The sequence below is a fragment of the Peromyscus eremicus genome, chromosome 2 (assembly GCF_949786415.1).
Source record: "Peromyscus eremicus chromosome 2, PerEre_H2_v1, whole genome shotgun sequence".
Lineage (NCBI taxonomy): Eukaryota > Metazoa > Chordata > Mammalia > Rodentia > Cricetidae > Peromyscus > Peromyscus eremicus.
In genome coordinates, this window is record NC_081417.1 from 122,298,191 (window position 1) to 122,314,894 (window position 16,704).

The following is a 16,704-nucleotide window of genomic DNA, read 5'->3' on the forward strand; positions in this document are numbered from 1 at the left end:
TGTTAGTTAAAGCATGACCAAGTATGCATGGAGAAATTAAAACAACCGAAAATTAACTTGAAAGGCAATGGGGGTTCTTTTTTTTTCTTTGTCACATTGTAGCATTCCAGAAATGGAAACTGTTTATTTTATGATGGTTAGGTTTGACTAGACTACTCCAGATCTCATCCTTGCTAGGTAGCATGTCAAAACTCTAGATATGTTATTTCATTTGGTTTCTCATATAAAGTAGATCCTAACCTCATCAACAGTTGATGAAAAGGAAGTGAGGCTAGCCCCAAACCATAGTGCTTTGATAAAGGTAATGAAACTAGGATCTATCCAAGGAAGGTGCCCAGTGGCAGTCAAGGTTCTGTCAGGGTGAGCTACGGAAAGGTAGATGTGTATCCTGGGAAAGAAAGCAGAAAGAGGAAAGGAATTCACCTAACTCAAAAAGAAGTTTTGGAGCTTTCCTCTCCAGAACTCTGAGACTAATACAGAACTGGGATCAGGAGAAGATATAAATCAACAGCTTTTACATCAGTATAGGAAAGAATTTTAACCCTTAAGGGCCATTGGTCAGCCATTTGAGGCAGAAGAGAATTGACCATACAGCAACTGGAAATGAGGGACAAGGGAGAGAGACTGGATGTAGTTACTTATAATGCTTTCCAGTGCTCTTTTATTACTTAAAAGGGGCGCAGCAAGGTACCCACCTAATTGTGATTTGTATTCTGGAGACAGGTGGCTAATTGCCCAAGATTTAACATTTGACAGTTAACCCTCTTTAAGTTCATCCAACTTAAAATCCTATAAGGAACCTAAGTTTAGATCTTTGCTACCCTTTTTTTCTGGAAGCCAATGAAATGATGGGGAAAAGCTACACTTCTAGATCTGCACAGACATGGAATCAAACTTTAGTTCAGCCATTTTCTGTGCGACCCACAGTGGTATAATTGAGTTTGCTCATCTCTAAAATAAGTATGATAAGTCTTGTCATTGGCAGTTTGAAGACTGTGTGAGCTAGTCTCTATAAAGTAATACTATGTCTGTACTTTTGTTGATATTTAGTAAAGATTGTCTCTTATAGATCTAATGATGATTTCTTGATCTATTTCCCCAGCGAGTGGCATTAAGTCTTGAAGATGATGGACTGCCCTGAGGATGGGACCACCCCCTTCGTGCCTCATGGAGTTCAGTCCTATGCACTACTCTCTGGATGGTGTGTGCCTGGATGAGTGCCATTTCTATATATGGGTCTGTGTGAGTGTGTGTGAATGTGTGTGTGTGTGTGTGTGACTTTTTTTAAATTTATGTTGCGGAAAGGTAACCACAAAGTTATGATGAACTGCAAACATCCAAAGGATGTGAAAGTTTTTATATGTATAATGTTTTATACACTTTTTAACTGGTTGCACTACCCATGAAGAATTCATGGGACAGCTCCTGCTGAGTGACTAACATGATGTATATAACCAAACGGGGCCAATGGGACAAACTTGACTCGTCATTTGAATACTATATTTACAGAGGACATTTGTTTTGATTTGAGGGCTTTTTTAGTTTGGGGGGCTTGGTTTTTTGTAAATAAAATTATGCTTTGTGGCTATCCATCAACATAAGTATAAAAAGAAAGAACACTTCAACTTCCTTCCTCATTTAGATTATTTATTAACATATTTCAAAAGCAAGGTTAGCTCTATAGATAAGTTAGAGAAGTGAGAGTATTTATTTTTGGTATGACTGGCCCACTGCACAGACTCTGTGTTTATGTGTGTATGTTTGTATGAAAGAAAAAAAGAATCTGTAGAGAAGAGGCACACCCATGACTATTGTTCAAATACATAAAAAACAAAATTATTTTAAAACAGCCCACAAGAGGCATATCTAGTTTTCAGAGACACCTTCCGAAACTTCATTCAGAAAATAGATGCCACAGTTTGCGCAGACATGTGGTGGGAAAAGGTAGATCTTTTCACCTCCGGCTACTCCTGAGTACTTGGTGAGCCAGCAAGAAGCTTTTCAGCTTGTCCATGGCTGTTATGACACCTGCCTGAGCTTTCTGACCTGTGGTTTAGGTCAGTATACAGATAGTACACAGTGCCAGAAGTCCTCTTAAAGTTCAGCTCTCTGTGAGGACTCAGGTTGACTTTCCTCTGAAGCACCTGAAGGCTGAGCCTCTAGACAGCAGTTCTCAACCTGTGGGTCATGACTCCTTTGGGGGCCAGATGACCCTTTCACGGGGGTCACCTAAGACCATTGGAAAACACAGATATTTACATTACGATTCATAACAGTAGCAAAATTACAGTCATGAAATAGCAACAAAAATAATTTTATGGTTGGGGGTTACCACCACATGAGGAACTGTATTAAAGGGTCCCAGCATTAGGAAGGTTGAGAACCGCTGCTCTTGAGCTAAGTGAAGACATTTCTAGGATTCCCAAATTTACTGTAAGAACTGGCTCAGGCACTGAACCTCCGAGTCGCTGTGGATGAGGACAAAGATTTTGGAATAGGTTTGATTAAATCTCTGTTTCTCCATCCCCTTACTTTCTACCATTTTCTTAAGTAGGGGAAACATTTTAAAATAATAAACATGTTTCTTACCATCATATGTTCACATAGATAAAACTAAATCCATAAAGGTTACCACATCCAAAGTTATATTTGGGGGGAAATAACATAGGAGATATAGCATACTGAGCATGTGTCCACACAAGGATTTGTTTTACTGCTTTATAAATAAAGGGAAACTCTGGGTATTTATATAGATCTTTCTTTGTTATGAACACCACCTTTACTTTTTCTGAGCCTTGGGGTGGGGGGAAGCCATTTTCTGTCTGTGGGATCCACTGTTGGAAACCCCATAGTCCCAGAAGGAATTCAGTCTCCACTAGCTTTCTCTTCCAAAGTATGGTCTTTCCGTGATTCTGCTGTTCTGCCAATTCACTCCAGCTAAATGACCAGGGACAAGTACAACATGGAAGTATTTGGCTTACGTGGAAGCAGAGGACATGTATCTACCTTTGACATACCTGGAACTTGACATTTAAAATGTCTCCTGTTCCCACTCTCCAGCTTCCCCCAAATCAGTGAAGCTTGAATGTCTCACCAGCTTGACACCCTCTGAATTTCAAAGGCCATCTGGAGTTCTGCCATCCTGTTCCTAGGAGCTTGCTCTAAGTCACTCGTGTTTTCCTAACCTTTAAAAGAAATGGCTGTGTTCTAAGTGTGGCCATTATGTCTGACAACTTCCTTCTGGTATACATGTGTTGATGATCCTGAAATATTCACTGAATAAATGCAGTTGACCTCTGACCCATTCCAAACAGTCTCAAGAACAGGTGGCCAACTCCTATGGAGATTACTCACTATATTCATTCAGGAATGGAAAGGAAAATCAATTCTAACTGAAGAAAAATGCTGGAAGTGAAAGCATCAACATTTACACAAAATAAGCAGCTTTTTAAAAATCTGCCTCCAAAGAAACTGAAATAACTAACACTAGTTAATTCATAGTTTCTGAACTTTTAGTCAGATCCTGGACTTCAAAATAAGGTTGAAACATACAGTCCAGGATTTCCAAAAGATGAAATTCACAACTTAGAAGTGCCCTATTCCCTGACTATGCTACAGCCACAGTCTGAAAGCAGGGGCTGTAGCAGCACTCTACATCAAACAAACCGACAAATCCATGGGTAGCAGTAGATCAGAAGCAGTCTGGGGAGGAGAGCCACTTCCTCCTAGCATTGAAGACTTTGAGCCTCATTCTCAGGTGTATTTCAGATCTGCTGCTGCCCTTTGCTGCTGTGCATATGTATCCACAGCCAACAACAGCCAGAAGGATGCTTAGTGATCAATCAAGGGGGCAGAACACTCAACAAACTACTTATTAGAAGAAGCCAGGCCAGGCCTTTGGCTCTCCCTTCCCCAGAAGACAACACTGGGCTGCCTGAACAAGTGTGCAGTCAAACCTGCTTCCTCTCCCGTGACTGTCTGTCCAATGCACTGATGAAGGCACTACCAGAAATGGCCTTCCTGAGATAAACTAAAACTCTGCTCTTCAGACACACACACACACACACACACACACACACACACACAGAGGACTGAAATGGCTTCTGACTTCAAGGAGTAAAAATAATGAGATGGGATTTAAATTGATGGCAGTTAATACTCTTGAGACCTTCAGTTAATCTTATACATATTCACAACATACTATTCACTGGGTGCTATGTGCTAGGCATTGCAAGCATCAAAGGTCAATTAAATGTTTTTCAGCCCTTCAGAGCTCACTGCAGTAGAAGATACATATGGATGGGGACACACACACACACACACACATACACACACATACACACACACACACACACACGCGCACACACACGCACACACACACATACACACACACACACACACACACACACACACACACACACACACACACACAAGAGTAGATCCCACTTAGAATACTGCCAGAGCACAACAAAGAAGATGGTCATTTTACCTGAAAAGGTGAAAAACTGGGTCTTCATCTAAGTGACCCAAAGACAAGTCTTAAAAATTGAGGCTGCTTCTGACAGAGGGGACACTGAGCTAAGACTGGGCCTGAATCAGCCGCGGGACTCTAAGGAACAGCATGTAGTTCATATCCGGAATAAAGAACTCAAAGGGAGTTGGCAGAAGAGAAACTGGATGGAAAGACAAGTTCAACACAAGCACTTTATAAAATAACTTCTGATTGAATGAAGCAGACCGACCTTTGGTCGTGTGTTGTGTACAAGGCATCATGGAAAACTTACCGCCAGCACTTTGAAGGCATGACGTCATTCCACCTCAAGCGTTCCAGTGGCCACAGGGAATGCTGACTGCTTTCTACTTATTTGAGTCAGATTTTTGACATGGTTAGTGAAAACTAACGTAAGGGCAGTGGGGTTTTCAACAGAAGCACACTGTGCTGTCAAGCACCTTTTCCATTTCTCTCAATGTAAGAAAGAAAACAGGATGATAGAGATACAGAATCCGAGGGTATCCCAGTCAGTACAGTCAGGTGCTACTGGGTGCAGGAGAAAACAATTCAAATCCCACAGGAATACAAAGACCATGCCCATCCGCCACACACTCACCACTTCACAAAATGTCAGTCGGTCAGTCAGCAGTTTCTAACTATATAATTTCCTTCCTCATAAATGCATGAAGATAGAGTGTCAGAGTCTCCTTACACTATATTTTTAGGGTATTTGGGACTTTTCAAGATATGAAGAATTTAGAAGGTGGAGGAAATTAGAGCTCCAAATGTTCAGTTAATTAAAGGAAGCTTCATTCAGACTGTTCACCATGTGCACAGTCTTAAGAATCAGCAGGAACAGCATTTGCAAACATTTTGTGTTGTCAAAACTAATTTAAAAAAAGCTACCTGTATAAATATATACATATATATATATATTTAAAGACAAGATTTTGATACTTTTTTCTTTTTTTACAAAAACTACAAGAGAAGACTGTATAAACCACAGACTTTTAAAATGGCATTTTGTTCTATACAAGCTGTTAATGTAAGGGTAAGGTACTGGTTTGCAAACTCACACTATCCAAACGGGTTTTCTTGTTTGCTGCCTCCCCCTCCAAATTACCACATTGGGTGTAATAGTAGGGCATGTAAAATGTTGGGTCGCACTAACCATTTCTGCTCTTGTCACGTCACTCTGAGTTCCGTTAGCTTCTGTACTCAGTGTCTCGGCAACCTAGCTTCTTCCAGAGGCCGAGGGACTGAAGGAGGTGTGCTCCATTTCACTAGCTGTACTGACATCATCTTGGTGAACTGAAAACCAAATGTGGACATTTGTAAAATCAGAACACTGTTTCTAGAGAGATTAAATTCATTTTTTAAAATCTGTTTTGCTTCATTGTGGTGCTTTAATGGGGGGATGTGTGAACTATCACTGATTAACTCCCTAATGTATAACAAATGTTTTTCACAAATCATCCCAATCTTAGCAATAATCCTACAAAATAATATTTTCAGTACTATCCAGTCTATAAAGAAATGAGTAAAGTAACTGCCCAAAGCTACAGTTCTTTTTCGTAGTCCTAAAGAACAATAGCATGTGTAGCAGTCTCTGCCTAGAATTCCCTGCTTGTTATTAAGTACTACATTTAGGTAGTATCTCCTCCAGGAAGCAACCTCTTGTCTGTTCCGGTTAGGTAACTCCACATTTCCACTATGACCTTTGCCTACTTGCAGCCCAGTGTTTTCTGATCTGTCACTTATTCTCATGCCACTGTGGTGACTTTTACAAAGGTCATCTAGGGCCTCCCTTATTGGAAATCTTGTAGACACCTCCAGTCTTTTTCTTCCTTGACCTCAGAGCAGTATTTTTTTTTCCCAGAGCTGAGGACTAAACCCAGGGCTTTGCACTTGCTAGGCAAGCGCTCTACCACTGAGCTAAATCCCCAACCCCTCAGAGCAGTATTTAACACTGGGCCGTTCTTTCTGGAATACACTTAGTTTAGTGTCTACAACACTGTATGTCTGGCTTTCTCCTTACAGCTTTGGTCACAGCTTAGTCTCCTTTGCCTACCCTTTACATTATGGTATTTCATTTCAAATCCACTCATTATGGTATTTCATTTCAAATCCACCCATTTTTCAATCTGCATTGTCATTACCTGCACATGAGTCATCATCGTATTACTACCCTCGTGGATTACTTTAACAGCTACCTATCTAACTGTATTATACTTCTGGTCTTTGGGTTTTCCAGTCTAGCTTACAACCAAAGCAGTCTTTCTAAAATGCAGCAGGAGCTGGGCATGGTGATGGCATATGCCTTTAATACCAGTCTGGCCTACATAGTGAGACCCTGTCTCAAAAAAACAAAAACCAAGCAAACACAAAACAGTGGTGGGGGGGGGGTGAGATGGCTCATTTGGTAAAGATGTGTGTCAGTCTTCCATAATGGGGACTTTTATTGTTTCTGAGCTATTCAACCTTAAAATTCCCACAGCCAGAAAACTTTCACAGAGGTCAACTTTGACTCTTAAAAATGACCTCTTGGGTAGTGGTCCCCATGTTTGACTCATCTAGCTTTTTGTTTTGTTTTGTTTTGTGAGAGGGTAGACCAGGCTGGGCTTAAACTCATAGAGATCTGTCCCACTCTGCCTCTGAAGAGCTGGGATTAAAGGTATCTTTAATGCCTGGCCTGGCCTGGGTATATTTGGAGGCGTCGATGCAGGATTCCATCAGCACGCAGCCAGGGCTAAGAATCACGGCTGGGTAAGGAGACTAGGAGTAGAAATCCAACATCCATTTTAACTTCCACCCACAGCACCTAGACATCAGTGTGCCTGGAAGACAGGAGAGACGAAAGGCAACTTGTGCACGAATGTGGCGCTCTGGAGGATGAGGTAGGAGGGTCACAAGTCCTAGGTCAGTCTGGACCATGTAGCAGTACCCTGCCTGTAAGTAAAATAAATAAATGGCAGAAAGGGATGTTGGCAGTGCGGGCAACCTACAGGAAACGCTGTGGATTGGGGAAGCAGCCACTGACAACAGTTTTCCTGAAAGATAGTTAAGTAAGCTGGGCATTGGTGGCACACACCTTTAATGCCAGCACTCGGGAGGCAGAAGCAGGCGGATCTCTGTGAGTTCAAGGCCAACCTAGTCTACACAGACAGTTCCAGGACAGCCTGAGCCGTTAAACAGAGAAACCCTGTAAGACAGTTAAGTAAAGCGAACTTTTTCGAGGCAGGGTCTTAGTATGCAGCCTGTAGCCTCAAACTTGTGACCCCTCTGCTTAGTTAAGCTCTGAGTGCTGGACCACAGCTATTCACTACTACACCCCCCCACCCACCCCCCTCAAAGCCAACTCCTGATTCAGACACCGGGGGTGGGGAAGGGGGCAGCGTGCTCAAAGATGGTGAGCCCCAATTTACTGTGGAGACCACTTGGGCTCAGAGAGTGAGTAGTCTCGTTCGACTCACTCGTGTCTTTAAATTGAGGCTGAGCCTGAGTGGACTCCGGCGCGCAGTGCGCGGCTTAAAACCTATGGGTAAACGTCTCCTGACGCAACCGTGGGAGCTCAGGCCTTTACGGAAGCCCACGGACCTTGCAGAGCACTTGACTTCCGGAAAGGAGGAGCGCCGAGCTTGATCTCGCCTCAGGAACAGGGGGCGTGGGATCTCGTTCCCGCCTCCAGAGAGCGAAAACCTGTTAACGGCGCGGCGGTTTGACGTCACTTCCACGCGCCACCACTACGTCAGTCTAGGGCGCAGATCCTGGTAGTGTGATCTGCTCCTAAAGTTCGCTCTCGATTGTCCCTTGTGGGCCATGGAGAGTGACTTTTACCTGCGTTACTACGTGGGTCACAAAGGCAAGTTCGGTCATGAGTTCCTGGAGTTTGAGTTCCGACCTGACGGTAAGAGCGGCCTCCCGCCTGCCGGGAGAGGGACCGGACCTGGGGGAGGGCGGAGGAGCCGGGCTCCGGAATGTGGCGAAGTGAAGGAAGGGACTGAGATCGGTGCTGCTGGGGTGGGGAAGGCACATTCTTTTTTCGGCTTCGCTGGTTCTTTCTGTCTGTACGCTGGAACTTCTCCTTGGTAACTTTTTTTTGTTTTTGTTTTTGTTTTTTGTTTTTCGAGACAGGGTTTCTCTGTGTAGCCTTGCGCCTTTCCTGGAACTCACTTGGTAGCCCAGGCCGGCCTCGAACTCACAGAGATCCGCCTGGCTCTGCCTCCCGAGTACTGGGATTAAAGGCGTGCGCCACCACCGCCCGGCTTTCTCCTTAGTAACTTTTTAAAAAGCCAGATTGCTTACATTTCAACAAAGATTGAATGTCCCGTGTTCCACTGGACTGTGTTCCACTCTGGGGACAGAGCAACGAAGATAAATTTCCACTCTAGTGGAAAATGTTTTCAGTACTGGGAGAAACCGTAAACAGTGATCTCCTATCGTGAGGAGTGATCAGAAAATAGCATCGCCGTTAGAAAGCACTCTGAAGAATGGGTATTTGAATTGAGCCGTAATTGAAAAAGGATTAATTTGTGACGCTCAGGAAAAATAGCGTTCTAATGGAGTAGCAAGTGAACAGCAGGTCATAGGACAGCAAAGAACCAGGCATGTTTCAGGTGGCCACTGTGATGACTGAAAGATAATAGAGAATTTCAGGGAGAATAGTAGGAGATGATGGTAGGTAGGAGCCTCGCCATTTAGGTGTTTATAGGCCATGAATAGGTGCAGCAGGAAAACAACTTGAAACTTTTAAGAGAAGAGGTGTGATCTGTTCTTCAAAAGGTATGCTAGCGCTTGGACACAGAACAGGCAAGAATGATGGTTGTCAGGACATAGATAGTGGTCCAGACTAGATAAATAGGACTATAGACGAGGAGAAGATTTAGGATACTATTGGAGACGGTTTGAACGTATCTGATTGATAATATTTTGGGAAGGTTGCAGTGTGATGAGGAAGCAAAGACAATTCTCCTCCTCAGATCTTTTCCTTGTCAGTTCATTCTCTATAAGATGGACAAGAAAATGTAGCAACAGGCCTATGTAATTAGATTACTGTAGTTCTCTGATACTGTCAATGGCTTCCCTCTACCTTCCTGATAAGTTTCAAACCCCTTACCATGGCATACAGCCAAGCTGAGTTCATGCCTGCCTTTCCAGCCACAGCCCTACAATACTCCTCCCACACTGTTTTGTTTCTGCCTGCAACATCCCAAGCACTTTTTAGTTTTCAGTCTCTTTGATGTGAACTCTATCCAAAACGCCATCTTGTCTTTTCTTGGTCCCTCAACCCACACCTACACTTTACATTCTTCCCTTGTCCCACCCACCACCCAAAGTCACTTTATGCATGAAACCTGCTCAGACCTTCAGCCAACATTTCCTGTTTTGTTGTTGTTTGGTTATTCGAAACAGGATTTCTCTATGTAACTTTAGAGCCTATCCTGGAACTCTCTCTGTAGACCAGGCTGGCCTTGAACTCATAGAGATACGCCTGCCTCTGCCTCCCAAGTGCTGGGATTAGGTGTGCGCCACTTAAAAGTATGCAGAAATAGATCAGCATCACAGGACCATATGGGTGGGTGTGTGTGTGTGTGTGTGTGTGTGTGTGTGTGTGTGTGTTCCTGTATGCAGCTTCCTACAGTTTTCAAAATACTTCACAACCCAGTTGAGCATCAGCACACTCTCTGTGTAGGTAAGTTAGCAATTATAATTCCTGTTTACAGTTGAGGTCATTGACCTGCCGAAAAGCTATTTGCCAGAGTCGTAAAGAGCCTGCCTGTGTTCTTTTGCCACATCCTGGTAGCTTTAGCCTGGAGTCTAGTTCGGTGTCAGGTGCATCTTCCGTGGTTTAGTGGTTTAAAGTGGAGCACTGAAAAGACTAATATCACAGCTGTGAAGTGGGTTGAAAATGGCTGTAATTTAGACAAAGTTGATATTCTTAGTAGGCTACTGATACTTTGTTGATGTTTTGTTGTACATTGCATTTGTTTTTCTGCCCCCACAGGAAAACTGCGCTATGCCAACAATAGCAATTACAAAAATGATGTCATGATCAGAAAAGAGGTATGATCCTTTCCTTGACTACAGCCTAGCCTTTTGTTTTACATGTTTATGCTCTCTCTAGTGATAGTAATGAAAAATGAAGAGTGGGGAGGTAAGTACTTCTTTTTCTTTTTTTCTTTGTTTGTTTTGTCTTTTTGTTTGTTTTTCCAGACAGGGTTTCTCTGTGTAGCCCTTGGTATCCTGGAACTTACTCCGTAAACTGGGCTGGCCTGGAACTCACAAAGATCTGCCTGCCTCTGCCTCCCCTGGAAATAAGGCATGCACATACCACCTGGCATATATGTATCTTCTTTAACCATGATTATAAACGCCCATGTGACAGAGTATTCTGCCATATTTACATATAGGAAAATGAAGGCCCAGATATTAAATCTGAGGCTTGTTCAAAGTTACTCTTGCTTATAAGAGATATTGGCCAAAATTCAGGCGTACTCATATCTCAGTAAAGTTCCATTCTGCTGTGATTTCTACCATACTATTAAGACTTCATCAAAACTACTGTTTCCTTTTAATCACTCTGTCAGACTTGAAAATACAGCAGTCAGTATATCATCATACTATTTAGCAGTTAATTTTATGCCAAGTCAGCATCATATCTTTTTCTATTTAAGAATAACTAGGATGGAGCTGAGGAAGGAGCTCAGTTGATAGAGTGCTTGCCTTCATGAGACCCTGGGTTTGGTTCTTAGTACCACAGAAACAGGTTATGGTAGTCCATGTATGTAATCTCGGCCCTCGGAAGGTGGAAGCAACATCAGAAGTTTAAGATCATCCTTGGCTACATGAAACCCTATCTTTAAAAAGAAGCAGGATGTATTAGTCTTCGTCCATCACTGTAACAACTTTTCTGACAGGCTATTGAAGGATTATTGCCAGGAATGATGATACCTGTCTGCAATTGCAGGACTCTGGAGGTGAAGGCAGGGGGTTAGAGACTAAAGTTCAAGTTTGAAGCCAGTCTGAGCTAAATGAGACCCTGTCTGAAAAGCAAAGAAGAGATTAGTTAGCTCATTGTTCTGGAAATTCAAAATCCAGACATCACTTCAGTAGTAGGAGTATGTGTGTGGCCATGCAATGACCTCTCAAACCAGGGGAGTGAGATGGAAACAGACACTGGGGTCCCTCGGTTCCTCTGATGATCTGCTGCAGTGAACTAAGGGCCTTCCAGTAATCCCTACCTCTTCAAGATCCATACCACTTCCTTAGTACCACCCTGAGGACCAAACCTTTAGTCACATAAAAGGGGTTGGGAAGGACACACTGAAATCGTGTCCAAAGTAAAGGTGTATCTCAGTCCAAACATACTGCTATATTAAAATATCTGAGACTGGGTAATGTATAAAGAGTAGATTTACCTCTCAGTGAATTCCAAGACCTTGTCAGGTTTGGTGTGTGCTGAGGACCCAGTCAATTCTAAGATGGTGTCTTAATTGTTCTATCCTCAAAAAAAAACAAAAAACCTTTCTTCATATGACAAAGGAGTGAAAAGGGGGCCAGGTAATTCCCTTGAATCCTTCTGTCTTTGTGGCCTAATCATGTACTAAAAGTCTCTAGTCTCACAGGGGGCGTTAAGTTTCAACCTAGTTTGAGGGGCACGTTCAAATCACAGCAGAGAAAAGATTTGTGGGAACAGGATGTGCCAACAAGTCAGTGGGTACTTTTGATCCCGACCCACCTTTTGTTTTGAGGTTTGAGAAACAGATCTTCAGGAGCAATAATTTTTATGTCCCATTACTTTCTGAGTTAGAATGTTGTTGCGGTGTGGTGGTTTGAATTAGAGAGTGGCCTCTACAGGCTCATGTATTTAAACTTGATTTTAGGCTTATGTACATAAAAGTGTGATGGAAGAATTAAAGAGAATTATTGATGACAGTGAAATCACCAAAGAAGATGATGCTCTGTGGCCCCCTCCTGACCGAGTAGGCCGGCAGGTGAGTGCTTTATTAATTCCATGTTGGTGCTGGAAATGGAACCCAGGTCCTCTGGAAGAGCAACTAGTGCTCTTAACCACTGAGCCAGCTTTCCAGCCCTGTATTACTGTTTTGATAACTAAAAAATAAAAGATAATTCTACCTCAACTGCTACTACTCTACTCCATACTTCTGGTTTCTCTGTTTCTCCTGTCTTGTATAGCCCCATATTTCTATCCTAAAGCCAGGGGGGTTCTTTCAAAATGTAAATTGTGCTGAACTTGTTGGCACATACCTCTAATCTCAGCCCTTGGGAAACAGGCTGATGGGTCTCTTTGGCCAGCCAAAGGTACATAGTGAAACCATCTCAAAAACGAAAACTCTTTTCCTTAAAGGAAAAGATATGTAAATTTGACTTCATTAAACTTAAAACTTACAAAAGATATCTAGATAAAGTTGAAGGAGCCACAGACTGGATGAAGATACTTGGAAAAAATATCTGACAAGGAGTTTCTCTGCAGAATATGTAAAGAACTATAAACCAATAAAAAGATAACCCAGGGGGCAAAATGTTGCGAAGGATATAAGTAGACAGTTTATAGACTCAAATAGGAGCAGTAGACTGGAAAAGATTTACAGGTGCATTTGTAACCTGTGAAAATTAGGACATCACATTTTTTAAAGCCTCATCAAGGTCTTCAGAATAGAAAGAGTTCATACACTGATGGCAGGAATCAAGTCCCAGTGTGGCCACACTAGGAAGCCATTTGGATAGGAGCTGGCAGAGCTGAAAATATTTAATTTCGGTGGGACAGGGGACCTAACTCCAGGACTAGCACAGTTGTTTACCAGGGGCTCGGCCCCAAGATCTAGAACATTCTTGCCACATCATTTGTGAGGAACCTAAGTCTGCTTCAGTAAGGAAATGGCATGTTCAACACATTTAAATTGTTGAGTAGCTCAACATAGATAAATCTTAGAAACAATATTGAATGAAAAATATATATATACATATCGGGTATGGCCATTTATTTTAAAAGTATGCTGCTAAATCTAAAAAAGCAAGTGGGAGGAATACATGCCAGTTTTAGGGGGATCCCAGAGAATAGAGTGGGAGACAGGTATAACTTGTGTTTTTGGTTTGTTTGTTTTTAAAGATGGGGATGGGGAGCAGCAAGATGGAGCAATGGGTAAAGGCTCTTGCTGCCATACCTGGCAGCTTGAGTTCAATCTCCATAACCCACATGAAGGTGTAAGGAGAGAACTCCCATAACTGTCTTCTGACCTCCGTGAATATGCCGAGATTCATGCCTACATGCATTCGTATCTCTCTCTCTCACACACACACACACACACACACACACACACACACACATACACACACACACAGCAGTGAGTAACTATTCTTTTAAAAGAAGAGGAGGGGCTGTAGAGGTGGCCTGGTGGATAAAATGCTTGTGGTGCAGGCATGAGGACCAGCGTTTGGATGAGCCCTTGTCCTGTGTGCTTCCTTAATGACCAGTGCTGTCTTTTATTTATTTTAATGTTTCTAGGAGCTTGAAATCGTCATTGGCGATGAACACATTTCTTTTACAACATCAAAAATTGGTTCCCTTATTGATGTCAACCAGTCTAAGTAAGTATCTATGACATTTATATCAGTTATGTCTGGTGTTGGAGATTAAAAAGAAAATGTCAACCAACTGAGGCCAGCATAGAAAGATGTGGTGCAGACACAAGACAGAAGTCTTTATGGTCCTCATTCACAGGGGGCTCCAGGTTACAGTTGTCTTTCAGTATCATGGGGGGTTAGCTCCAGGAATTTTGGTACCAGAATCTTTGAATGCTCAATTCCTTTATATAAAAGTGTCCCATTTTCACAGAACCCCGTGTACTTCCCATATGCTTTAAATCCTCTTTATAAAACCAAATTGTGTATAAATAGCTGTTATTTCATTTAGGAAATAACAGCAAGAAAAAAACATCTCAATATCCACTCAATAGTTGGAAACCTCATAAACCTAACCGTATCCTCCATTCATGGCTGAACCCACAAATACAGAGCTTATGGATTCAGGCCAATTGTGTTTTCAAAGGTTGCTTCTTTTACTTGTGGTTCGTTCAGTTAGTGCTTCTCAGTGACACCGAGGAACGAATAGTAACAGCCAGAAGAGAAAATGAAGTAAAGCCAAATGCTGGTCACCGGGTGAACAGCTTTCTCAGTGGTGACTGTTCAGACTAGTCCATCTTAGTCTTGGTGAAAATCTTGTGTCTAAATTTTAAAATTCATGTTGTTGGTGGTGTGAATTGTAACACTGGGATGTGAATCTATTTGATATAAAGAATCCTGGGTGCTGGGGCTGTCTTACTTGTGGTACTGGGAATTGAATGTGGTTAGAGCCTGGCATGTTAAGCAAGTGCTCTACCACCGATCTGGATTTCCAGCCTTTTTAAAAAGCACAAGACAGTCCCTACGATCTAAAAAGATTTTATAATGCTTAATACTTGAAGAAAAAGTATTTTCCATGATTGTTTAATGGGCAAAGTCTTTACATCTCATCAACAGTTAGCAATAAAAAATAGAGTTAAAACTAAAAAAAAAAAAAAAAAAAAAAAAGCACAAGACAGAATCTGTTTTAGGAATCATGATTCTCCCCCTTGGTTGTATGTTTTTCATAGTAAAAACAGCATGCTTTACTCCATTTTAGTAAGTGACCCTTTCCTTCTTAATGGACTTGTGCTTTCTCAAGGTTTTACTGCTGTAAATACCTTCATAAGGAACAAACATTTTGTAGTAATCAGGGTTATTAATTTTTTTATTTGCCAACTTTTCTCTGCTTCTTCAACATTTTTGTTTTCTTTTGTATTTTAGGGATCCAGAAGGCTTACGAGTATTTTATTATCTTGTCCAGGACCTGAAGTGTTTAGTCTTCAGTCTCATTGGATTACATTTCAAGATTAAACCCATCTAGATTGGATATTGTGGACATGAGGGGGGTGGGAGTTTTTAGTTACCATAATTAGGAGTTTTTTTCTGTATATTGGGGCAATTTTTATAAACAATAAATGATGATCTTTAATAAAGTAGTAACATGTACTTTTTTGTTATTTTTCTAAACATCTGAATGTGTGAATTATTTCTCATGTAAAATACAAACTTTCAGTGAGTGCCAGGGAGATGGTTCTGGCAGTAAAGCTTTAGCTGCATAAGCCTGACATGATAACCACCATCCACATCCCTGGGACCCACGTGGGCCAGCCAGCCTGGACTAAGCACCCAGCAGCAGAAACAGGGACCCTGCCTCAACAAGGTGGAAGGCAAGAACTGACTCAATTTCCACACCTATGCTGTGGCATGGGCGTGTGCTAGTGCACACACATATACTAAATACGTTTTTTAATACAATGGGAGTTGGGAATCTCATTGGCAATATTCAAAAGAAATTCCAGGACAAGTGACCTGGGTTTGGTTTTAACAAAGAGCCTCCCTTCCCTTTACTGCCCAGATGACTTAGAACTAGGGATCAGTCACCCGAGTGCTAGGATTACAGGCAGGTACCATCACACCCAGTTCAATTTGGATTCTTAAATTCCAAGGGAAAAGGAACCTAAATATTTACAAGACAAATCAATTGCTGCAGTTACAGTTCAGTAGGAAAGCACCTGCCTAGCATTCGTGAGGTCTTGGATTTGATCTCCCCCAAGACAGACAAAATAATGCAATATTTGACCCTAATTGTGTCATGCTAAACAACTAATGTTGACACCATAAAGAAATTTGAACATTGGCTGTTGGATTTACATATATTGTGTGTGTGTAAGACTGGGTTTTGCACATACTAAGCAAGTATTCCACCACCAAGCCACATTTCACAGCCAAGTAGTGTTAGCTTCTTGGGCATGAAATTGCATTGTGTTGAGTTTCAATTTTTTTTTTTACAGATCCAGTACTTCAGTGTGGGGGAAAACTGTTCAGCAGATAGATTTGTAGACACTTTCTCTTGCTGTTACATAAATTTCATGGCTTTAGGCAAATAGCTGGTTAGATTACACTAGAAGAAATGGGACGTGATAGGTTTCCTGTGTCTGAAGGGATGTGATGAGCCTAAATACACATCCTTAGAGACAGTCCAACCTGAGACAAGGTCCCAAGCGTTCTCAGCCTTTTCATACTTCTCTCTGCCTGCTGCTTCAAGTTAGGGGTATCACTATCTTGACAAGTCAGGATGCCAGACTATT

At 42.0% G+C, this 16,704-nt stretch overlaps 2 protein-coding genes and 1 long non-coding RNA gene across 10 annotated transcripts in view; 2 read left to right on the forward strand and 1 right to left on the reverse strand.

The window, feature by feature from the left end:
* The window catches only part of Lrp8 (LDL receptor related protein 8), a 72,477-nt gene extending 69,727 nt beyond the window's left edge, over positions 1-2,750 (forward strand). For all 6 annotated transcript variants that reach the window (XM_059254652.1, XM_059254653.1, XM_059254654.1 and 3 more), the window contains one exon: positions 1,103-2,750. In XM_059254652.1, coding sequence (XP_059110635.1) covers positions 1,103-1,141 — 39 coding nt within the window. In that variant the 3' untranslated portion in view covers positions 1,142-2,750. The remainder of the gene's footprint in view (positions 1-1,102) is intronic.
* On the reverse strand, positions 1,635-8,510 carry LOC131903855 (uncharacterized). Its single transcript, XR_009377618.1, has 3 exons — positions 8,090-8,510; positions 5,664-5,803; positions 1,635-2,229 (listed from the first exon to the last, which is right to left on the reverse strand). It is a non-coding gene; the product is annotated as an uncharacterized LOC131903855 (long non-coding RNA).
* Positions 8,207-15,552, forward strand: Magoh (mago homolog, exon junction complex subunit). 3 transcript variants are annotated; one of them, XM_059254658.1, is made up of 5 exons: positions 8,207-8,399; positions 10,497-10,555; positions 12,376-12,486; positions 14,019-14,101; positions 15,338-15,552. In XM_059254658.1, the coding sequence occupies exons 1-5, from the start codon at positions 8,312-8,314 to the stop codon at positions 15,435-15,437; spliced, it is 441 nt and encodes a 146-aa protein (XP_059110641.1). In that variant the 5' UTR covers positions 8,207-8,311; the 3' UTR covers positions 15,438-15,552. The 3 variants fall into 3 exon arrangements, with proteins under 3 accessions (XP_059110641.1, XP_059110642.1, XP_059110643.1); XM_059254659.1 differs by lacking the exon at positions 8,207-8,399 and adding an exon at positions 8,406-8,580; XM_059254660.1 differs by lacking the exon at positions 8,207-8,399 and adding an exon at positions 8,406-8,559.
* Positions 15,553-16,704: the final 1,152 nt, after the last annotated feature.

What these genes read in the sequence shown, in the direction of transcription:
- Magoh (XM_059254658.1), top strand. Translation starts at nt 8,312, where the DNA reads ATGGAGAGTGACTTTTACCTGCGTTACTACGTGGGTCACAAAGGCAAG. An exon ending in ATGTCATGATCAGAAAAGAG is followed by an intron (nt 10,556 to 12,375) that starts GTATGATCCTTT and finishes ACTTGATTTTAG; the next exon opens with GCTTATGTACATAAAAGTGT. An exon ending in CTGACCGAGTAGGCCGGCAG is followed by an intron (nt 12,487 to 14,018) that starts GTGAGTGCTTTA and finishes TAATGTTTCTAG; the next exon opens with GAGCTTGAAATCGTCATTGG.